Source organism: Lepidochelys kempii, chromosome 24 (genome assembly GCF_965140285.1).
Source record: "Lepidochelys kempii isolate rLepKem1 chromosome 24, rLepKem1.hap1, whole genome shotgun sequence".
Classification (NCBI taxonomy): domain Eukaryota; kingdom Metazoa; phylum Chordata; order Testudines; family Cheloniidae; genus Lepidochelys; species Lepidochelys kempii.
Window position 1 is genome coordinate 3,390,771 of NC_136403.1, and position 24,228 is coordinate 3,414,998.

A 24,228-nucleotide genomic window follows, 5' to 3' on the forward strand; every position below is an offset into this window, starting at 1 on the left:
CAGTCACCATCTTCCCAACATTGCTCCTGCTCACACCTGACCCGCATTTGTGTCCCTATCCCAGCTCTGAGCTTCCAGCCATGGGGAGGTACCTTCCATTCCTTTGCGCATTCCTTTATGTAGCAGAGAACCTGCAGCCCCCCCGGGATGCAGGGCCAGATTCTCATTCACACCAAGCCTCCATTGTGACGGGTTGGGTCACAGAGACCCCCTTGGGACTGTCACCTGATGTGCTGAGACGACCTCTGAGCCCATTTTCCCCGCCAGCTTGGGACTCCAGAACCCTGCCTTGTCGAGCCAGACATGCCAGCCTGCTGCAAACCCAGACCCAGGTCTGATCCACGCACCCAAAGCTGCAGACTTAACTGATAGAGAGATATACACAGCTGGTTGCTCCCCCAGGTAGTAATTACTTACTCTGGGTAAATTAATAAGCAAAAAAGAAAAAGAAAGCTTAATATAACTTTTGCATGGATTTGTCAAAAAGTGGAGAGGAAAATAAACTTCTCTCTGCTCCACTGGATTACGAAATAAGGGGAATATAAACTAGCTGTTACTAAGGTTCTGCGGTTTTCACTCTGGGGTGTTTTCTGCACGCTCATTTTTCGTTTTTTTTAATTGAAACACACGTAAAAATGTTGAAGGGCTCTGTCTTCAGGCAGGCTTGTCTTCTAAAGCATTTATTCCTTTACAAAACTTAATATAACTTTCACTTGTATTCGTTAAAAAGCAAGCGAAGAAGCAGCCTTCTCATCTCTGATCCACTGGCTTACAGAGGCTGTTTGTGCTGACGGTGGCTTTGCTACAAAATCACGCTGCTTCAAATTGTCCTTACTAAAAAATGACCCATGTTAGTCCAAAACGCAGGGGGGAACTTTTTTATCACTATACATTACTTTTATAAACAGGTTTTCTGTGTTTTTTGCCCTGGGTTGTTTCTGCGTGCTCACTTTTTATTGACAGGTTTCAGAGTAACAGCCGTGTCAGTCTATATTCGCAAAAAGAAAAGGAGGACTTGTGGCACCTTAGAGATTAACCAATTTATTTGAGCATAAGTTTTCGTGAGCTACAGCTCACTTCATCGGATGCATACTGTGGAAAGTACAGAAGATCTTTTTATACACAGAGACCATGAAACAATACCCCGTCCCGCCCCACTGTCCTGCTGGTAATAGCTTATCTAAAGTGATCACTCTCCTTACAATGTGTATGATAATCAAGTTGAGCCATTTCTAGCACAAATCCAGGTTTTCTCACCTTCTGCCCCCCCCCCCCCCCCCACACACACACACAAACTCACTCTCCTGCTGGTAATAGCCCATCCAAAGTGACCACTCTCTTTACAATGTGTATGAAAATCAAGGTGGGCCATTTCCAGCACAAATCCAGGTTTTCTCACCCCTTCCCCCCGCCCCCAAACACACACACACAAACTCAGTCTCCTGCTGGTAATAGCTTATCCAAAGTGACCACTCTCCCTACAATGTGCATGATAATCAAGGTGGGCCATTTCCAGCATAAATCCAAGTTTAACCAGAACGTCTGAGGGGGGTGGAGGGGGTAGGAAAAAACAAGAGGAAATAGGCTATCTTGCATAATGACTTAGCCACTCCCAGTCTCTATTTAAGCCTAAATTAATAGTATCCAATTTGCAAATGAATTCCAATTCAGCAGTTTCTCGCTGGAGTCTGGATTTGAAGTTTTTTTGTTGTAAGATAGCGACCTTCATGTCTGTGATTGCTTGACCAGAGAGATTGAAGTGTTCTCCGACTGGTTTTCGAATGTTATAATTCTTGACGTCTGATTTGTGTCCATTTATTCTTTTACGTAGAGACTGTCCAGTTTGACCAATGTACATGGCAGAGGGGCATTGCTGGCACATGATGGCATATATCACATTGGTGGATGTGCAGGTGAACGAGCCTCTGATAGTGTGGCTGATGTTATTAGGCCCTGTGATGGTGTCCCCTGAATAGATATGTGGGCAACTGCTGAATTGGAATTCATTTGCAAATTGGATACTATTATTTTAGGCTTAAATAGAGACTGGGAGTGGCTAACTCATTATGCAAGATAGCCTATTTCCCCTTGTTTTTTCCTACCCCCCCCCCAGATGTTCTGGTTAAACTTGGATTTATGCTGGAAATGGCCCACCTTGATTATCATACACATTGTAAGGAGAGCAGTCAGTTTGGATGAGCTATTACCAGCGGGAGAGTGAGTTTGGGGGGGCGTGAGAAAACCTGGATTTGTGCTGGAAATGGCCCACCTTGATGATCATGCACATTGTAGGGAGAGTGGTCACTTTGGATGAGCTATTACCAGCAGGAGAGTGCGTTTGTGTGTGTATGGGGGTGAGGGGGAGGGAAAACCTGGATTTGTGCTGGAAATGGCCCACCTTGATTATCATGCACATTGTAGGGAGAGTGGTCACTTCGGATAAGCTATTACCAGCAGGAGAGTGAGTTTGTGTGTGTGGTTTTTTGGAAAAAAAAAGGGGGGGGGGGCTGAGAAAACCTGGATTTGTGCTGGAAATGGCCCACCTTGATTATCATACACATTGTAAAGAGAGGTTTCAGAGTAACAGCCGTGTTAGTCTGTATTCGCAAAAAGAAAAGGAGGACTTGTGGCACCTTAGAGACTAACCAATTTATTTGAGCATGAGCTTTCGTGAGCTACAGCTCACTTCATTGGATGAAGTGAGCTGTAGCTCACGAAAGCTCATGCTCAAATAAATTGGTTAGTCTCTAAGGTGCCACAAGTCCTTCTTTTCTTTTATTGTAAAGAGAGTGGTCACTTTGGATGGGCTATTACCAGCAGGAGAGTGAGTTTGTGGGGGGGGAGCGAAGGGTGAGAAAACCTGGATTTGTGCTGGAAATGGCCCAACTTGATTATCATACACATTGTAAGGAGAGTGATCACTTTAGATAAGCTATTACCAGCAGGAGAGTGGGGTGGGAGGAGGTATTGTTTCATGGTCTCTGTGTATATAATGTCTTCTGCAGTTTCCACGGTATGCATCCAATGAAGTGAGCTGTAGCTCACGAAAGCTTATGCTCAAATAAATTGGTTAGTCTCTGAGGTGCCACAAGTCCTCCTTTTCTTTTTATTGAAACACCTATGCAAAAGGGCAGAATGAAAAATTGTTTCTTCACATAGACTTGTTTTTCAAAGTGGTCTTCTTCTTTTCTAATCAACCAACTTAAAAAGGCTGCTTCAAATTGTTCTCACTAACAGCATAGGGGAAAGCTTTTAAAAACTTTTTCCTAGTCAGGGTTTGTGTTTAGGCCTGGAGTGCTTCTGCATGCTTTTTTTTATTGAAACGTAGGCAAAAGTGCTAAATGAAGAGATGTGTCTTCATACAGGCTTGTCTTTTACAGTGTTTATTCCTTTACAAGACGTACTATAATTTTCACCTCTGTTAAAAAGTGGGGGAAGAAACAAACTTCTTCTCTCTGATCCACTGGTTTACAAAATAAGGGGAATATAAACTGTCTGTTACTAAGGACCTGTGGTTTTAAAGCTGGTATCTGCATGCTCTATTTTATTGAAACACACCTGTAAATAAAGGGATGTGTCTTCATATATGTCATAAATATAAAGGGAAGGGTAAACACCTTTAAAATCCCTCCTGGCCAGAGGAAAAACCCTTTCACCTGTAAAGGGTTAAGAAGCTAGGATAACCTCACTGGCACCTGACCAAATGACCAATGAGGAGACAAGATACTTTCAAAGCTGGAGGGGGGAGAAACAAAGGTTCTCTCTGTCTGTGTGATACTTTTGTCGGGAACAGAAAGGAATGGAGTCTTAGAAGTTAATAAGCAATCTAGCTAGCTATGCATTCGATTCTGTTTTGTTTAAATGGCTGATAAAATAAGCTGTGCTGAATGGAATATATATTCCTGTTTTTGTGTCTTTTTGTAACTTAAGGTTTTGCCTAGAGGGATTCTCTGTTCTGAATCTGATTACCCTGTAAGGTATTTACCATCCTGATTGCAGCTTCCGAAGGGTGGATGTCACTGAGTGGGAGGAGGGGAAGTATTGGGTCCCTCTGTGTGGCAGAAGATGTGGTGGAGAATCAGCCCAGCTCAGAGGTGCCCTCTGGCAGCTGCCGAGAGCACAACAGAGGTGATTACAGAGGTGATTCTTTTTACTTCAGTTAAAATTCTTCTTTTCAGAAACTGAATGCTTTTTCATTGTTCTTAAGATCCAAGGGTTTGGGTCTGTGTTCACCTATGCAAATTGGTGAGGATTTTTATCAAGCCTTCCCCAGGAAAGGGGGTGTAAGGTTTGGGGAGGATTTTGGGGGGAAAGACGTTTCCAAGCAGGCTCTTTCCCTGTTATATATTTGCTAGACGCTTGGTGGTGGCAGCAATAAAGTCCAAGGGCAAAAGGTAAAATAGTTTGTACCTTGGGGAAGTTTTAACTTAAGCTGGTAAAAATAAACTTAGGGGGTTTTCATGCAGGTCCCCACATCTGTACCCTAGAGTTCAGAGTGGGGAAGGAACCTTGACATGGTGGCAGAGCAGTAGGATTAACTTGAAATCATTTTGAGATCAATTTGAGATTTTTTGAACAAGAAGCCCAGATTTTAAAAAGGGAATCTTTTTTTCCTTTGGGCTGCTGGAAAGCAGGTTTTCAGCTGAAAGCAGTTAGAGTTTTTTTGTCTCTGCTTGGGGGCCAGAGCAGAGACAAAAGGGAATTGTCTTTTGTGAGCTGGAGTTTTCTCTACCTAAAGGCAGGGTAGTTAACCTCCTGCAGGGAAATTCACAAGTCTTCACAGACCTGAAGAATTTTTTTTTTTTTTTACCTAAGCGCAACTAGAGGGGTTTTCTGCCTATTTGCCTGGAGACAAAGGTGTTGGGTTTGGTTTTTTTTAAGGATTTTTCTGTAGGCTGACAATCACTATCAGAGAACATAGGTATCCGGTTACAGCACAGCAAAATTTTACAAGCCAAATTTTTTTGTTTGTTTTATTTCTAACTCCTGGGTGTAAAGTTAGTTAAAAACAGAGAGGCAAACATGACAGAGCCCCAAAACAGAAACAGCCAAAGAGGCTGCCCACAGGAGAGCTATGGAGGCAAAGGAAAAAGAAACGGAGGAAAAGGAAAAAGCCCAAGAGGCTGCCCGCAGGAGAGCTATGGAGGCAAAGGAAAAAGAAATGGAGGAAAAGGAAAAAGAATGGAAGCATGCTGAGGAGGAAAGGGAGGCTGCCCACAGGAGAGCTATGGAGGCAAGGGGAAAAGAAATGAATCATACACTGGAGATGGAGAAGGCAAAGGCTCAGCAGAATAGCAATCCTTCTCCAGGTACAGCTTCAAATCCCAGGAAGTTCCCCACCTACAAGGCAGGCTATGATACCGAGGCTTTCTTAGAAAACTTCAAAAGGGCCTGCCTTGGGTGCAGCGTCTCTACAGACCAATACATGGTAGAGCTGAGGCCGCAGCTCAGTGGACCCTTAGCTGAGGTGGGGGCTGAAATGCCTAAGGACCACATGAACAAGTATGAACTGTTTAAAACCAAGGCGAGAATCGGAATGGGGCTAACACCCGAGCATTCCCGTCAGCGGTTCAGAGCCCTAAGGTGGAAACCAGACGTGTCATTTACCCGACATGCCTACCACATTGTGAAACATTGGGATGCCTGGATATCAGGAGCAAGCGTTAAATCTCCAGAAGATTTGCCCTTCCTAATGCAAATGGAGCAGTTCTTAGAGGGTGTTCCTGAGGAAATAGAAAGATACATCCTAGATGGGAAGCCCAAAACTGTAATCAAGGCGGGGGAGATTGGAGCCAAATGGGTGGAGGTGACAGAAAAGAAAAAAGCTGGTTGCAGTTGGAGCGGATACCAGAAGGGACAACCTCAGACCACACCCTACTACCAGGGGCAGCCCAAGGCCCGAACTACCCCTCAAGGAACCCTGCAGACACCTTATCATCCCACCACCCCATTCTCCAGCAACCCACCTCGCCCCAGTGACCCGTCAGCTGGACGATGTTTTAAATGTAATGAGCTGGGGCACGTGAAGGCCAAGTGCCTCAAGAATCCCAACAGATTACTGTTCATTGCACCAGAATCACACCAGAGGTTCTCAGGCCCAGATACCTCCCAGATACCCTTGGAGCAGAGGGAAACTGTGAGTGTGGGCGGGAAGAAGGTCACTGCATGGAGGGACACCGTAGCACAAGTGTCGGCTATCCATGCTTCCTTAGTGGACCCAAATTTAATCGACCCAGAGATCCAAGTGACAATTCAACCCTTCAAGTCCAACTTTTTCAATTTGCCTACAGCCAAGTTGCCTGTCCAGTACAAGGGCTGGTCAGGAACGTGGACTTTTGCAGTCTATGATGATTATTCCGTCCCCATGCTGTTGGAGGAAGACTTGGCCAATCATGTGAAGCAAGCCAAGAGGGTGAGAACGGTCACCCGCAGCCAGGCTAAACAAGCCGTCACACCTAGCTCTGTTCTGGAAACTTCTACCAGGACCCGGTCAGAGGTGGTGGACCCAGACCCCAGGCCAATGTCTGCAACAGCAGTAGTGGATCCAGTCCCAGAGACCCAGACAGAGCCAGTCCCAGAACCGGAACCAGCAGAACAACCAGCACCAGACCCATTGCCAGCACTGAACCCAGTACTTGCAACCCCAACACCAGAGGGCCCCACCGAACCTGAACCGGCAGCAGCCGATAACCCTACACCAGAGGCTCATCCGGAGCCTGAACCCCAACATAGTGCACCAGTGGAGAGCGGTTCACAGTCAACAGAAGCAGCCCCATCCCCTACATCGCTTCCAGAGGGACCAAGCCTAGGTCCACAATCCAATGAGGAACTGATGTCTCCAGCATCCAGGGAACAGTTCCAGACTGAACCAGAAGCAGGTGAAAGCCTTCAAAGAGCTTGGATGGCGGCACGGAGCAACCCACCGCCTCTCAGCTCTTCTAATCGATCCAGATTTGTTGTAGAAAAAGGACTTTTATACAAGGAAACTCTTTCTGGTGGACACCAGGAAGACTGGCATCCTCAGAGACAGTTGGTAGTTCCAACTAAGTACTGGGTCAAGCTCTTGAGCTTAGCCCACAATCATCCTAGTGGCCATGCTGGGGTGAACAGGACCAAAGACCATTTGGGGAGGTCATTCCACTGGGAGGGAATGGGTAAGGATGTTTCTACCTATGTCCGGTCCTGTGAGGTATGCCAAAGAGTGGGAAAACCCCAAGACCAGGTCAAAGCCTCTCTCCAGCCACTCCCCATCATTGAGGTTCCATTTCAGCGTATAGCTGTGGATATTCTGGGTCCTTTTCCAAAAAAGACACCCAGAGGGAAGCAGTACATACTGACTTTCATGGATTTTGCCACCCGATGGCTGGAAGCAGTAGCTCTAAGCAACACCAGGGCTAAAAGTGTGTCCCAGGCACTAGCAGACATTTTTGCCAGGCTAGGTTGGCTCTCCGACATCCTCACAGATGCAGGGACTAATTTCCTGGCAGGAACTATGGAAAGCCTTTGGGAAGCTCATGGGGTAAATCACTTGGTTGCCACTCCTTACCACCATCAAACAAATGGCATGGTGGAGAAGTTTAATGGAACTTTGGGGGCCATGATACATAAATTCGTAAATGAGCACTCCAATGATTGGGACCTAGTGTTGCAGCAGTTGCTCTTTGCCTACAGAGCTGTACCACATCCCAGTTTACGGTTTTCACCATTTGAACTTGTATATGGCCGCGAGGTTAAGGGGCCATTACAATTGGTGAAGCAGCAATGGGAGGGATTTACACCTTCTCCAGGAACTAACATTCTGAACTTTGTAACCAACCTACAAAACACCCTCCGAACCTCTTTAGCCCTTGCTAAAGAAAACCTACAGGATGCTCAAAAAGAGCAAAAAGCCTGGTATAATAAACATGCCAGAGAGCATTCCTTCAAGGTAGGGGACCAGGTCATGGTCTTAAAGGCGCTCCAGGCCCATAAAATGGAAGCGTTGTAGGAAGGGCCATTCACAGTCCAGGAGTGCCTGGGAGCTGTTAATTATCTCCTAGCATTCCCCACCTCCAACCGAAAGCCTAAGGTGTACCATATTAATTCTCTAAAGCCCTTTTATTCCAGAGAATTAAAGGTTTGTCAGTTTACAGCCCAGGGAGGAGACGACACTGAGTGGCCTGAAGGTGTCTACTATGAAGGGAAAAGTGCTGGTGGTGTGGAAGAGGTGAACCTCTCCATGACCCTTGGGCGTATGCAGCGACAGCAGATCCAGGAGCTGTGCACTAGCTACGCACCAACGTTCTCAGCCACCCCAAGACTGACTGAACAGGCATACCACTCCATTGACACACGTAATGCTCACCCAACTAAAGTCCAACCATACCGGGTGTCTCCTCAAGCTAAAACTGCTATAGAACGGGAGATCCAGGATATGTTACAGATGGGTGTAATCCGCCCTTCTGGCAGCGCATGGGCATCTCCACTGGTTCTAGTTCCCAAACCAGATGGGGAGATACGTTTTTGCGTGGACTACCGTAAGCTAAATGCTGTAACTTGCCCAGACAACTATCCAATGCCACGCACAGATGAACGATTAAAGAAACTGGGACGGGCCCAGTTCATCTCTACCTTGGACTTAACCAAGGGGTACTGGCAGGTACCGCTAGATTAATCCGCCAAGGAAAGGTCAGCCTTCACCACCCATGTCAGGCTGTATGAATTTAATGTGCTCCCTTTCGGGCTGCAGAATGCACCTGCCATCTTCCAAAGACTTGTAGATGGTCTCCTAGTGGGATTAGGAGAATATGCAGTCGCCTACCTTGACGATGTGGCCATATTTTTGGATTCCTGGGCAGAACACCTTGAACATCTACAAAAAGTCTTTGAGCAGATAAGGGAGACAGGACTAACTGTTAAGGTTAAGAAGGGTCAAATAGGCCTAAACAGAGTGACTTACCTTGGACACCAGGTGGGTCAAGGAACAATCAACCCCCTACATGCCAAAGTGGATGCTATCCAAAAGCGGTCTGTCCCAAAGTCAAAGAAACAGGTCCAATCCTTCTTAGGCTTGGCCGGATATTACAGGCAATTTGTAACTCAATACAGCCAAATCGCCGCCCCACTGACAGACCTAACCAAAAAGAAACAGCCAAATGCTGTTCAGTGGACAGAAAAGCGTCAGAAGGCTTTTAACCAGCTTAAAGCGACACTCCTGTCTGACCCTGTGCTAAGGGCCCCAGACTTTGACAAACCGTTCCTAGTAACCACAGATGCGTCCGAGCGTGGTGTGGGAGCAGTTTTAATGCAGGAAGAACCGGATCAAGAATTCCACCCTGTAGTGTTTCTCAGCAAGAAGCTGTCTGAGAGGGAAAGCAACTGGTCAGTCAGTGAAAAAGAATGTTACGCCATTGTCTACGCTCTGGAAAAGCTACGCCCATATGTTTGGGGACGGCGTTTCCACCTGCAAACCGACCATGTTGCGCTATAGTGGCTTCATACCATCACAGGAAATAACAAAAAACTTATTCGGTGGAGTTTAGCTCTCCAAGATTTTGATTTCGACATCCAACACATCTCAGGAGTTTCTAACAAAGTGGCTGATGCACTCTCCCATGAAAGTTTCCCAGAATCAACTGGTTAAAATCATCCTTGAGATGTGGAAAATATTGTTAGTCTTTATGTACTTGGTAGTATATTTAGAGGTGCATGTGTCTTATTAACTCTGTTTTCTCCTAGAGCTCCAGGAAGAAATCACAGCCAGCGTTTCACCCTATCTGTGATTTGCGGGGCGTGTCATAAATATAAAGAGAAGGGTAAACACCTTTAAAATCCCTCCTGGCCAGAGGAAAAACCCTTTCACCTGTAAAGGGTTAAGAAGCTAAGATAACCTCGCTGGCACCTGACCAAAATGACCAATAAGGAGACAAGATACTTTCAAAGCTGGAGAGGGAGAGAAACAAAGGTTCTCTCTGTCTGTGTGATACTTTTGCCCGGAACAGAAAAGGATGGAGTCTTAGAACTTAGGAAGTAATCTAGCTAGAGATGCATTAGATTCTGTTTTGTTTAAATGGCTGATAAAATAAGCTGTGCTGAATGGAATGGATATTCCTGTTTTTGTGTCTTTTTGTAACTTAAGGTTTTGCCTAGAGGGATTCTCTATGTTTTGAATCTGATTACCCTGTAAGGTATTTGCCATCCTGATTTTACAGAGGTGATTCTTTTTACCTTTTCTTCTATTAAAATTTTTCTTGTAAGAACCTGATTGCTTTTTCATTGTTCTTAAGATCCAAGGGTTTGGGTCTGTGTTCACCTATGCAAATTGGTGAGGATTTTTATCAAGCCTTCCCCAGGAAAGGGGGTGTAAGGTTTGGGGAGGATTTTGGGGGGAAAGACATTTCCAAGCGGACTTTTTCCCTGTTATATATTTGCTAGATGCTTGGTGGTGGCAGCAATAAAGTCCAAGGGCAAAAGGAAAAATACTTTGTACCTTGGGGAAGTTTTAACTTAAGCTGGTAAAAATAAGCTTAGGGGGTTTTCATGCAGGTCCCCACATCTGTACCCTAGAGTTCAGAGTGGGGAAGGAACCTTGACAATATAGGTTTGTCTTTTAAAGTGTTTATCCCTTTACAAGACTTAATATAACTTTTACTTGCATTTGTTAAAAAGTTTGGGGAAGAAGCAGCCTTCTTATCTCTGATCCACTGGCTCACAGATGCTGTTTTTGCTAACAGGGGTTTTGCTGCAGCTTCAAATTATCCTTATTAAAAAATAACCAATGTTAGTCTAAAACATAGGGGGGAAATTTTTAAAATTGTTTGTTACTAAGGGCTTATGGTTTTAACTTTTATTAAAGTCCCTCTGTAAAAGGGCTACATGGTGGGGAAAAATGCTTGGGGTCTTTTTTTTTTTTTTAGATAAGATTAATGCTGTTAAAGGGAGGGGGGGTGGGTCTTGTTTAAAAACCTTGGGACTATAGGATTGGTTCCGGAAAATGAATTGTATGACACTTCTGTAGAACAAGATCTGATTGGGCCAACCCAAAGGCGGTGATAACAAGCCTGAGGGGCTGTGAACCTGGGAAGTTGCCTCTTTCCACAGAAACACTTGGAAGGGTAAGATCTCTCTCTCTCTCTGCCTCAACCACATGCTGTCTATCTTTGCCCTTTGCAAAGGGGCTTTCTTTTCAGTTTTCTTGCCCTGTTCTCTCTTTTAACTTAACTCTTTTTAAATGCTCTTTTCTTAACCTAGCCTTGTATTTATAGTTTAAATGTTTCTTTCTTAACCTGCCCTTATATTTTTTTACCATGTGCTTACTAAACAGTTTCTGGCAGGCTCTCCAATGCAATAGACAGAACCATCCAATATCACAGGAACCATGTCCGTTTCAGTCCCACCCGCTGTCCCTTTCAGCCCTGAGCAATTAGAGGACCCTTCCCCAACCCAGCCCCCTGGGCTTGAGCCCAGCTGAGTGGAGCCCCGCACTCAGCGTGACACACCCTGTGGGGTTAGGGAACTCGGCTGCTTTGAGCTCATTGGGTGACTCACCGCAAGAGTTGAGTCACATCACTGCCAGTGGGGTGTGGTCTTGCCATATCCGATCTCCCGGTGGAGAAATTGCAGAGCCACAGAGCAATTCATTTCTTTGCAGTCCATCCTCAGCCACAGAGGGTAGCCAGGATCGCCCTGCCAGCCACACGTTCCCATCCGAACCACTCCAGGCTCCGGCTCGATTTGGTGAGGCTCTCCGACACCCACTGCCCCACGCTGTCAGGATGGAAGGGGCTCTTCTTCGACCTTCTTTTCTTTTGCTGCTTCTGCTCTTGCAGCCTGGCGGTGAGTGATCTGTCTGAATTGGGTGCAGGAAATGGTGACACATGGGTTACCCACAAACCCCACACCTGGGGCAACTGGGAGTCTAGGGTTTGATTCAATCCATTTGCCTTCTTTTCCACGTAGAGTTATTGCAGCCCTGCAAATAGCTCCTCGGCCAGGGCTGGAATAACCGGGGGGGGCGGGGGGGGCTGAACGTCAGGATTGAGGGTTATCAGCAAAGCTGAAGGAGGGAAGGGGAGTCCAGCGCTGGAATGGGGGGGCTGCATGTCAGGATTGAGGGGCATCAGCAGAGCTGAACAGAGGTAGAACCCGGGGCTGGAATAGACCTGCACTCCCAGCTCACCTCACCCTGCAGGGTCCCCTCCTCTCTAGCAGCTGGGGGCAAGACCTGTGGGAAGCTACACAGACCCTGAAGATCCTGGGGTGGCCAAGGGAAGGGTCTGGGCAGGCCCGAGAGCGCTCCTGTGCTCTTGGGGGACCATCTCCCCGCAGCAGAGGGACGATGCTGGGAGGGATGTCCTGCATAATGGCAGGGCAAAGCATAGAGCATTGCCAGGAGGGACCTGGGGATGGGAGACGGGAGGACTTGGGGGAGGGAGAAGGAGGGGTCAGGTTGTGGGTCTGGAGGCTGAGAGGAGGGAGGGAGGGAGGGGGGACTCCTGCGAGGTGGCCGCGGTGCAGCAGGGGATGCCCTGAGCCCCTGTCCCTAGGGGTAGCAGGGCGGTGGGCAGGGGCAGGGTTATTACTGCTTCCCTGGCAGCTCCTGGTGGCTGCTCGGGGGGGGGGGGGGGGTCTGCACGGATTCGTGCTTCCCACTCCCTGCTCCCCACCCCCTGCCCAGGGCCTGCCGTGGGCCAATCACACTGAGCATGACCTGCACACAGAGCCGTAGCAGGGCCACCAAACTCCACAGGCCCCTGCAGAGGGAGCAAACGAGAGCCCAGCTCAGGAGAGGAGAGGGGCTTGGGAGTGTGTGGCGGGGCGATTCCTGGAGGACAGTCATGAGGCCGAGATGAAACGGCCCCTCCTTGCACCTGCACAACAGCTGGGCCCGGCCCAGCGTGAGCCACGGGGCGGGTGGGACCAACCTGACCCTTTGGGTTGATCCGTCTCATTCACACCAAGACGACTTTTCCAGGACCCCCCGGTCAGGCCTGATCCTCCGCGGACCCGTGTGTGAAATGCTCCTGGATCGCACCAGGAGCATTTCACCCTGGCTTTGCCCTGGGGGAAGTGGTTACGCAAGATGCAGAGCGGTGGAGAATCAGGCCCAGGATCTCGACCTACATTTCCTTGCTCGTCTGCTTCCCAGCCCCGAACCGCTAGTGGGGATGTAGAAATACCAACAGAAATGTCACGTTGGCTACTTCTGGCCTGAGAGGCAGCTACCAGCCCTGCAAAGGGGTGGAACTTGCCTCTCCCAGGAGACCTGCTGCCCTAAGGGCTTCGAGGTTCCCCCCTGGCTCCAGCAGAGCCCGGCTGCTAAAGCATCTGGAAGATAATTTGTGAGGTGGAGATGCTGGCAAGACTATTTCTGTGGCAGCAGCTATTCCCTCTGCTATGCTGGTTATGGCACGACCCACCATTCGCCAGCACCTATGGGGGGAGAGAGATGGGTGGGAATGGAGAGAGACAGACCGATTCGTTCAGCCGTTCAATGGGCTGTAATAGGATCACCAGCTTCCCTTGGCTATGCGGATAAAACCCCTGGAAAAGCTGTATCCCACTCTAGTACAGTGAGGGGTTTTGTCCCTTTTGAGGGTCTTTTATCTAGAGGCTGCACCCCATGCAAGGGTTAGACCCCCCTACTGCTACCAGATCTCTGTCCCCCAAGAGCGGATGTGTTCCAAAGCCAGATCCGGCTCTCAACCTCACAAATGGCCCCTCGCTCTGTAATATCCAAACCAACACCCCAGGTGGGAAGGCTGCCCGGCCATGGGACGTTTGACGTCCAGATCTGCAATCTCTGGGGTTTGAGCCCAGATCCAGGGGAAACCATTTTCCCCCCTCCCACTCCTGTAATCTGTGACTCCCCCTGGTTCCTGTGGAGCACGCACAGAGGCCATGGAGGGAACTGGCCTGGTGTGTCCATGGTCCGTCTATTCCCTTTTCTTCCCTCCTGTGCACCAGAGTACTCCAGAGCAGCCGCGGACGAGTCGGAGCTGACCGGGATTCTGGGAGGATCGGTCACTTTCCCCCTGAGGATCCCAGCAGCACAGAAATTTAAACACGGGGCCTGGGCAGTAAACACAAGCAGTCTAGCCACCGTCACCGCAGGGAAACCTCCCCATGTCCTGGTGTTTGACCTATCCTACAAGGGACGCCTGCGATTCCATGATGAGAGCTACTCGCTTCAGATCACCAACCTGAGGATGGAGGACATGGGCAGCTACACCGTGGAATTCAGCACAGACAAAGAGCAATTCGCCTACAGGGAATTCACGCTGCGCGTGTCCAGTAAGTGCTGGGGCAGGGGGAACCCTGATGGAGCCTGGAACTCGCTTTGCTCAGGAAACTCACAGCTGCTTGCAAACATCTTAGTGTGGCTGCTTCTTCTCGTCCTCCGCCTTGCGCTTGTCTCTTCCACTGCTCACCAGCCCTGTCTCCCTGCTCCTCCATCTTCTGAAGCCCTTTCCCACTTGTGCTCTGCTGCAGCTTCCTTCCCCCATTCTGGTCACTGCCCCACATGGTCCTGGCCCATCCGAAACCCAAACTCCTCTTGGAATCGAGGTTTCCCCCACCCAACCCAGGGCTCCACTTCCTGGTCTGCTTTCCCCATCCCACAACTCCAGCGCTGGTCACCCCAAGAGAGTTAGTCAGGAACAACGTTTCCATTGCACAGGGCCATTTCGACATCTGCTTTTGCCCCTGATCGGGATGTGAAGTAGAAATTAAAAAAAATGAGAATAAAATAGTGGCATGAAAAGTTTCAAAAGACCCCAAACAGAAAATTAAACATTTCAACATTTTCACTCCCTCTGAAACACTAGGTGTCGAAATACTGATCGGTTTCCACAGCGACTTTGCCCCTGAGGGCGGACTCCAAAGGGTGGAGGGGAAAGACCGTTCGAATGCAACGGTTGGGGTTTTGCTTGTTCAGGTTTCCGAAGCAGGTGTTCATTTTTCTTGGCATCAACTTTTCCCCCGCCGAAAATGGCAGTTTTGACAAAACCAAATTTTCAGATGGAAAAGATGTTCATTGGAAAATCTCAACCAGCTCCAACCCCCAACCGATCCCCAAGCTGGGCCCCCCAAATGATCCCTCCTTCGTCCGCCCCCTCCCAGCTGTCCCATTACCTTCATGTCCCCCTGCCCCTGCCCCAAGAGCGCTGAGAAGATGCAGAGGGCTCCTTGCGTGCTGCTCCCCCAGCAGATCCAGGCAGTGGCTAGTAAGTTGCTGCAGGGATTTCAGCCTGTTCCATGTTTCTCTCCCCCCACACAGAGGGACAACTGCCACCCACCATCACCTGTGACTCAGTGGCCTGTGAGGAGGACTCCTGTAGCTACACCCTGTGCTGCGCCGTCAGGGACGGAAGGGAGAACGTGACCTACACCTGGAGTAACGCACCCAGCAGCGTTCTGTCCACGGACTCCACCGTGCACATCCCTCAGCGGCACCAGGCTGCCCACAAGGACGTCACCTGCACGGCCCGTCTCCCCGACGGGAACAGCTCCAGGACCATCTCCCCGAAGGACTTCTGCGCAGGTAATGCCCTCCGCAGGGAAACGCTGCCCGGGGCTCTCCTGGAGAGAGCTGGCATCGGGTCCCTGCCTCTGCCCTGACCCCACGACTATTTCAATGAAACCGCTCTGGTCTCCAACACTTTTTTGCACTTAAAGGGGCCCTGTCACCCCAGCAATCCCCTGCCCCACCTCCCCCTCTGAGAAAGCTGCTGCCCCTCCGTCCCCCCGGGGAGATATCAAGGGAAGGGGCTGGAGCGTCCCTGTGGCTGGGCCAGTGCAGAGTCATGGGGCCGCAAAGAGAACCAGCAGGGAGCCCCAGGATCCGATCCCCTGCTCCAGCCACTCATTAATCAGAGATCCAAAGAGCCCCCCGCCCCCCATCAGGCTATCCCAGAGCCCAGCAGTTATATCGCTCACTCGTGAGGTGGCAGCTCCCTGTTGAAACCCCTTCTCCCACCCGGGGGAGGGCCCTCACCACGGGGCTACACGGTACAAGGGGAGGCCTCGGCAGCCCACGCCCAAGAGAGGGTTCCCAGCTGAGAGTCCCCAGCAGAGACAGGCGGCAAAGGCCATGAGAGGGGGAGGGCTCCCTGCCCAGCATGAATCCCTTTGTACCTATCGGTCCCCACTGGTTGCACGGGACGCCGGGGCGCCAGACTCAGGCTTGTGAATCTCAGTGGCGTCCCAGACCCCTCCGAGTTAGGCGCGGCGGCTCTCAGTGTCCCTACGTTCCTTTGTGACCCCAGCCCTCGGGGTTCTTCTTGCGCAAGCCCTTCATGTGTCTCCAGCATCAGACGGATGGAGCAATAGTGGCATGACGTCACGGTGACGACCCCACAGCCGGTGCTTTACTCATTCCTGTGTGCAGCTGAGCATTGCCCCACTCTCTGGTCCATTGCTCACCAGGCCAGGAGATTGCAGACCTCTTAAAAAAAAAATATCACCAACGAACCGGGTCCAGGGAACGGTCTGGGCTTGGGACCAACACCGCGGCTCATATGGAGGCTGCGTGGGCTTTGTTGACACACGAGCACTCCCGCCGTCGGGAGTCCGGCCGTGCTGCCCGGACAAGGCCACTTCTTGCCGGGGAAGCTGAAGATCTGACCGTTTTCTCTCCCCACGGGTCAAAAGGGAAGAGCGTCGTCCTGGTTTTCAAAACCAAACAAGACCCAGCAACCTTTCTCCAGCATCGTTAGCAGAGCCATGCCGAGAACGTCTCATGGTACTTGCTGGGCCTCTTCTACCAACCGTCTCAGAGATCCTCCAATGTGCAGGAAGGCTCGTCGCTCCGCAGCTGTCGGGCAAGGGGTGGCCAGGTGTGGACAGCCCACCGTGACATTCCTCATGTCTTTCAAATGTGAAACTCAACATTCAGTTCACTGCTTGAACCCGGCGTTCCGTCCATTCAGAATGCGGGAAATGACACTTTTGCGTCGTCTGATGCCCAGAACGGGTTCCTGAACGTTCAGACACATCCTCATGAGAGCAGTGAACATAGTCCACTCACAAGAGTGGAAGGAAAGGGACAACACCACGGAAAAACTAAGGGATCATTCCCGCACTGACAGGGTGTTCACCCTACACCGCCGCTCAAGGGGAGGGTAACAGGGGCAGGGCAGTGGATTTTGAAGACTTCCCGAGGCAGTTTATTTAGCGAGACTCTGACCCCCGCAAAGGGAGGAAACTGCAGCCAGCTGGCCAGAGGGCCAAGCCACAAAGAGGAAGTGCTGGAGCTCGCGGAGCATGAGAGAAGCCGCCAAGTGCGCGATTGGGGCAAGGGAGGCAAGAAACCGCAAGCGGCAGTGCAGCAAACCAGCGGTGAGCCAATCCCCCGGTGAGCCACAAGGAGGCGCCCCAGCGGTGAGCCAATCCCCCGGTGAGCCACAAGGAGGCGCCCCAGCCATGAGTGGTGTGAACCGCGTGAGACCCACACCCTGCTGTCTACTTTCTAGAGCCACGCTTCCAAGACGTCTGCGATGGTGATTCCATTTCTGCTTGTGACCTCAGAGCATCTCATGCGAATTTTAAAGGCTAAACCAGCGAACAGACCGTTCGGATGGAGGTAGCAAGTTATGGCGTAAGCGGCAGCCCGGCCAGCCGTAAAACCGTGCGGAGTGCAATCCCCGCACTTAAATCAAAGCAGCGTCCGCCTTGCAATCTCGTTACAGCGGCAGAAATGCCTGTAACACTTTAAATGGCTCAGTTGGCCGGTTTGGGGATCATGCACTGAAAATCCAGAAAGAGACAGAAAGTCTCCCCTGCTGTGTCGCCGTGTGAAATCAGAGAAGAAAATGGCAGATGAAGAACTGACTCAATGCTCTTCCAGCGAAGAGGAAGACGGACAGACTGACGAATTCGCTGACTGGGATGATGGCTAGGATCTACGTGAAGCAGATAAAAAAAAAATAGTAAGAGAATGCAAAGTGAGCTGCTCGAAGAGCTGGCTAGCTGCCCACCTAGCTTAAGTGTGGGTATCGAAGGCCAGGGCAGGCTAAGCCTCCCCTAACCCAGGCCCCGGCCCCACCCATGCTCCGCTCTGAGAGCCTGCCTTCACTCCCCCTCTCCCCTGAAGCCAGCGGGGGCTGAGCTCCAGCCGGCGGGCAGGGGTTGGGGTGGCCTGGGGCTCCTCCAGCCGCAGTGGGGGCAGGCTCGGGGCTCTGGCAGCAGGGGGGGGTGTGCTTGGGCGGAAGAGGCGGGGCTGTGGGGCTAGCCTCCCTGAAGCGGGGGTCCACCCGCCACCCTGGTCAGTAACTTTTTTTTTTTTTTTTGGCGATTAAAGAGAAGTAGCTGAGGCTAAGCGGGCTGGCGACCACAACCGTATCTTGTTACCGACGTTACTGTTCGGATAAATTGATGCTTTTACATTATTTTTGACACTATTTGACCAGCCATCTATGGGCAGGTGCTCCCCCGCCCCGCGGTCCGCTTCCTCCAGCGGTTCCAGGCAGCCGCTAGGGAGTTGTGCCAGGGATTTTATCCCATTTCTCCCTCCCCCACCCCGCAGAGCAAGTGCCAGCAACAACGATCGTCTGTGACGCGGTGACTTGTGCCAATGGAACCTGTAACTACACCCTGCGCTGCGTGGCCGGGGAGAGAGGGGGACGCGTGGCCTACAGCTGGACTCGGAAGGCCAGCGGCGCGGTCGTATCCACCGGACCCATTCTGCTCGTCTCTCTGAGACCTTTCGAGGCTCTCCCGGCCGTCGCCTGCACGGCCCGGCACCCCGCAAGTAACAGCTCCAGAATGGTCTCCCCAAAGGACCTGTGTGCAGGTAACCCCCTGGGAAAGCGCTGCCCGGCGTGGGGACAGGGAGAGCTGGTCTTTGCTCTAAGAAGGTCCCTACCAGGGGGGAAGCTCAGGGGAAGGGTCTGGAACATCAGCGGGGCAGGGCCCGGGGAGGGCGGCCACATCCCGCAGAGTGGCAGACACTTGGTGAGCTACTCACAGGGAGCCGGCAGAGCAAGGGGCTCAGACTTGGGGGGACCAAGGGGCAGGTCTGAGCCCTATCACTTCCCACTCTCCTCATTCTGCTCCGTGTCAGAGTCCTCAGGCGCCGAGCTCCACGGACGGGGGGTTCCTGGGCAGAACTGACTCCGATTCCCCAGAGGAGATGCTGGAACCGAGGCCGGCATGGCCCTGCCCAGACCCAGCCCTGTTTGCCCAATCTCCTCTTGCCCCATATGGAATGGGGGGGGGAGGGTCCCTGGGTATCCCAGCCCCTGCCCCAACCATGCAGCAACGCCCCGGCATCGCCAGTCGCCCCCGACAGGAACTGACCCCGTCGCTCTTGTTTAGCTACCCCGCCAGACCAGTCCCTGGCCTCATCGCCGTCCTACTGCCTCATCATCCTGCTGCTGGCGCTGGGAGCCCTGAGCGCCGGGGCCATCGCGTAGCACGGCCTCCCCGGCAGGGAGCGGAGATGGGACCAAGACCAGAGGAGCTTCCACTGCAACTGCCAATTCCACCGGCCCCAGGCGTTCCCCAGCCTGCCAGGCCAAGGGATGGAAAGGGGGCGGGGGGGGGGGGGAGATGACACACTCACTTGCAGCTTCCGAAGGGTTAATGTCACTGAGTCAGGAGCGAAGCAGAAACACTGGGTCCGGCAATGGGGCCGTCAACTCTCTGAGCCAATGGTGGAATTGTGGATCTCGTTATTCACATAAATATCTAGGATTGGCTGTATTTTAATACTGTGGATACTGGGTAGCAGTGAGTTCCACAGGTTAACCCCCCATCTCATAAATAAAGTCTCTACCATTTGACTCCACGGTATAATGATCTCTGCATCTCTGGCTTACGCCTGCTCGTGGCATCACCCTCCTTGTGGGGTTTTCTGAGGAATGCTGGTGTGGGGTGGCAAGGGGGAAGGGAATGTTTCGGCTGAAGCTTAGGAGGGGTTATGCCCGGGCAATGAGGTGTGTCACTGTGGAATCACCGCTGCCGGGGGGACCTGTCCTAGCCAGGCTGGGGCTGCGAGAAGCAGTGAACGGTGGGCATCGTGGCCGAGGCAGGAAGGGCTGGTGCATCGGGTAGCTTCTCTCCTGCTGCCGAGGGAACGCCTGATGGGAAGGAAGGTGGCACTGGACAGCAGCTGCTGCGTGCGTCTCTCGCAGCCCTTGTGGGGCGAGCCCAGCATGGCCCCACACAGTTGCCTGGGCACAGCTCAGACAGTGGGGCGCACGGAGGGGAAAGGAATCCCGGCTGGCCCAGCACAGCCTGGGAGATGAGCACTCGCCCGTCCCCTGCCCGGCCAGGAACCCCCACCCCCCAGGGGCAGCTTGTTGCCTCCCGCTCTGCGGTCCCGGTCTGCATGCCTGGCCCTTCAGTGCCTGGCCTTGGGCAGGAAGGGGGTTGCGGAGGCCTGGGGGCACCGGGCTTTGCACTGCACCTGGCCAGGCCAGACGAGTTGGGCGTGGCATCCCTGCCCCCTCCGGGCTCTTTGGAGTCGGAGCTCCCGGGGCCCAGAGCGGCTGGGTCCCGAACATGTATTTGTTTATTGAGGTCCCTCCCTGCCCTGGGTCCCTTCTCTGCCCTACTGCCACAGCATGGGCAGGGGTCTGCGAGGAAGTGGGCACCCGGACCGGAATTCAGGCCTGCTCTGCTGTGGGGCGTTCCCAGCTCTCCTCCCCTCCCCACGGCCCCCAGACCACAGCCAGCACAAAGCCATTTCCTGGCTCCTCACCCATCCAGGGGGAGACTGAATCTGAGAGTTGCTGGAAAACAGACCAGTCCAGACTGAGAGACTGTCTGCGAAGCACCTGCCCTGCGTGCGAGGTGCCAGCCAGGCTACTGATCCACCCCCAGCCACCTTCCTCCCCCCTACAGCTGCCCCAGGCCAGGGCTGTCGGAGGCTGATTGGCAGCTCTCTCCATTAACCCTTGCCTCCCCAGCCTGAAACCCCAGGGAGTTCCTCCTCAGCTGGGCCGAATCAGTAGCGCACCCCATCAGGCTGCTGTAAACAGACCTGTCCTGGTTTACTCTGCTGTGGGAACTTCTGTTCAATTCTGGGCACTGGGATTTGGATGAACTGGAGGGTGTTCAGAGAAGAGGGGTCAGGCGGCTCTTGTTCTAACCAGCGGTTGTAACGGGCTGGTTGGTGGGTTTTTGCAAAAGGGGTTCAAAAGGATGCTCTGCTGAAAATGTTACGCAGGGGGCTTTGGGAAGGGCTTCTAGTCTGTGCTTCTGAATCCTGTCTGCACCCAACCAGCAGGGGAAATTCAAATTCAGCAGCAATGTTCATTTCTGGGGAAGCTTTGGGCGTTCGGCCACTTTTACAATGCGGCATAAAAAGAAAGGTCGAAAACTGCCCTCGAGATGAAATTCGTGCCGCAGCTTTAGCAATGCCACAGCTCCCACCTGCCTACTTCCTGGCTGTGTTACAGACACCGGCTAATTGTTTGGTGTCTTGGCCTCACTTACAGTAGAGATCTGGAAAAAGACAACCCAGGCAAATCACCAAATCCATGGGGCCTGATTCTCCGCAGCCCTGCCCCTGGCGTCATTTACACCTGTGCACTATTCTAACAATGCTAGCGTGGGAGAAATGACTGAGGGCCCTGGACTGTAACAGTGGCAGGGGGAGACACAGGGGGAGTATTTAGAGGCCTTCTGCCCCTGGGGCAGTCCACATGGCAGGGTGGCCCTGGAGCCGTAGATCCTGGAAGCCTGGGGGCCCCCAGTAGCCTGGTAGGAGACCAGACAGTTCTGTCAGAGCCTGATAGGTTCCCGTCAAAAGGTTATTGAACCTGATACGTCCCCAGGAACCATTTTGGGGTCAACAAATCGGCTTTTTCCGATGCCACCCTGGGCACTATCTGCCCCCAGTAATTCACTCAACCAGCAAGGTACCTTCCATCGCCACTGAACTAGGATGAAATTCAGTCTCAGCTGCCTGCCAGCGCTATAGCGGACGACTGTCCCGCTCTCAGGCCCTTCGTCTGACAGTCCCAGCCCCGCCCGCAAAGACCACTGATCAGGCACTTAACCAAGCTGCTGCTGCTGCTCCTAACTCTTCCGGGGGCCTTTCGGCTAAAACCCCAAGCCAGGGCTCAATTCACAGCTTGGACAGACTCCTCGAGGAGCGTGCAGTCCAACCCACCAGGGCGGACACAGAATGGAAAGACACAGAATGGGAAACTGAGGCACAAACAGATTCCGTATCTTGCTCAAGGAACCTATGGAAGAGCTGGGAATTGAAACCCCGCTCCCCAGAGCCCAGTTCTTCATCCGCATGGTTTCCATTGCCTTGGCAAAGAGCCATCCCCAAACTCAAGGGGTCTGTGAGGGCAACCATCAATAGCTTTAACTCTCTTCCGAATTCCTTAAGCGGAATGAACACGACTTTTCTCATCTCACAAGGTTTATTTACTTCCATGGTGAAATACTGTAACTTTAAACCTCCTGCGATCTGCCAGGCACGTCCCATAAAAAGAAAGTTCTGTTCACCTCGCTCAGCAGCAGCTTGCTGATACCACACATAGCGAGGCTACCAAATACCACGCCGTTAAATCTGCTGCATTGAGAGAGACTAACGAGCCCAACGTCGGAAAGGAAAGAAGTTGCTTTATTACAATTCAGCAACATTTTGCAGCTCTTTTTTCCTAGCTAAATGGTGCTGCCCAGCCGAGCACCCTCTCACTCTTCGAAGGGCAGCCACCGTTTGGGACACGTGCCAGAAGTGTCATACTCCCCTGCCTGCCTGCATCCATCCGTTGCCTCTTGACTTACATTTCAGTTGCAGACTTTTTGGGGCAGGGACAATCTTTTTGTTCTGTGTTTGTACAGCGCCTAGCACCACGGGGTCCTGGTCTATGACTGCTTGGTGCTGCCACGATACAAAACACTGTCAGTGCGGTCTAGTGGACTGAGCATTGAGTGGGGTCAGGAGGTTCTGTCCCTGACTGTGACCTTGAGCAAACCCCTTCCCGTTTGTCTCCCCTCCCACACTTTGCAGGACTTGTCTACTTAGGAGAAGAGTGGCATGGACGGACTCCCCTCTGAGTCCCACCCACGCCGCCTTCGGTGTAGAAGGATCTGAGGCTGAAATGCCCATCACTATCTCACAGACCCCTTATCCGTCCCCAGCTGCGATGCCAGCTCAGCCAGCGGTGCCGGCTGGAGCAGACAGAAGTGCAGCACGGGAAATCCTGCAGCTAAACATGCTGGCACGTGCTGAGAACGCTTCCGCAAAGGGGAAGGACAGACAACTTCGGCCACCATACAGCTGCACACCAATTGCTAGAGTGGCTGCAAATCGCGAGGCTCTAAGAACCTTGGGATACGGGCCCCTCCCTGCCCCGGCAATTCTAGCGCCAAACACATTTCATGGCAGCGCCGGGGTGGACAGGGGTCTGGGGCGTGAGCAGCTCTGCCACGTGGATTCTTGGAGACCAGCGTGGCAAGCCCACGCCCACAGGCCAGGACCCGGGTGCGCTCTGCAGTGCAGACGTAACCTTAGCACCCCAGCTCTTTGCAGTGGGGACCCCGGATGGAGACTCGCATGCCTAGCCCGTGCTGCCGCGGCTTCGCTGCTATTTTCATTGGAGCTCGACGCTAATTTGCATATGTGCTGCAATCACCCCCCGGATTGCAGTGTAGACACTCTCACAGAGCATCTCCATTGCCGGGGGGGAGAGCTTGTGTAGACAGACCCGGGCTTTCTGCAGTCTAGCTAACTCACTAAAAATAAAAGCGAGTATTATACCTAGGGGGTCAGGCGGGCTGGTGCAGCCGGTGCTGAAGCCCAGTTGTGACGTCCTCACCTTCATTTTTGGCGAGCTAACTCAGGCGCGGTTGGAGCGGGTGTGTCTGCCCCAGCTGCCAGTCACACCCCCTGGCCGCAGTGTGCACAGCCCCTAAGAAGCAGCCCCTGCCCTGGTAGGGTTACCAGCCCTCCAGGATTGTCCAGGAGTCTCCAGGAATTAAAGATCAATCTTTAATTACAGCTTATGTCTTGTGAGGAAACCTCCAGGAATGCAGCCAACCAAAACGGGCAGCCCCGTGCCTTGAAGAGCTTGGCATTTAAACAGAGGGAAGAGGAAACAGAGGCACAGAGAGGGGAAGTGATGCGCCAGATCAAGAGTAGAACCCAGACGTCCTGACTCACAGTCCTAGGCTCTACCCACTAGATCATGCTACCTCACTGGAGAGCCGGCGCTTTGCTCCTCCCCAGCTCTGGCAGAGCCAAGAACAGGCCCCAGGTCTCTGCCAGCTTAGCCCAGTGCCTTATTC

At 52.1% G+C, this 24,228-nt stretch overlaps 1 protein-coding gene across 1 annotated transcript; it reads left to right on the forward strand.

Moving 5' to 3' along the window:
* The first annotated feature begins 11,071 nt into the window (after positions 1-11,071).
* Positions 11,072-19,760, forward strand: LOC140902643 (SLAM family member 9). Its single transcript, XM_073322958.2, has 6 exons — positions 11,072-11,093; positions 11,630-11,814; positions 13,945-14,271; positions 15,257-15,520; positions 18,503-18,769; positions 19,294-19,760. Exons 2-6 carry the CDS (start codon positions 11,754-11,756, stop codon positions 19,389-19,391), a joined length of 1,017 nt encoding a protein of 338 aa, XP_073179059.1. The 5' UTR covers positions 11,072-11,093; positions 11,630-11,753; the 3' UTR covers positions 19,392-19,760.
* Positions 19,761-24,228: the final 4,468 nt, after the last annotated feature.

Excerpts from the sequence above, each read along its gene's own strand:
- LOC140902643 (XM_073322958.2), top strand. The coding sequence starts at position 11,754 with ATGGAAGGGGCTCTTCTTCGACCTTCTTTTCTTTTGCTGCTTCTGCTC. Across the intron at positions 14,272-15,256 it reads ATTCACGCTGCGCGTGTCCA|AGGGACAACTGCCACCCACC; the intron begins GTAAGTGCTGGG and ends CCCCCCACACAG. Across the intron at positions 18,770-19,293 it reads CCCAAAGGACCTGTGTGCAG|CTACCCCGCCAGACCAGTCC; the intron begins GTAACCCCCTGG and ends GCTCTTGTTTAG.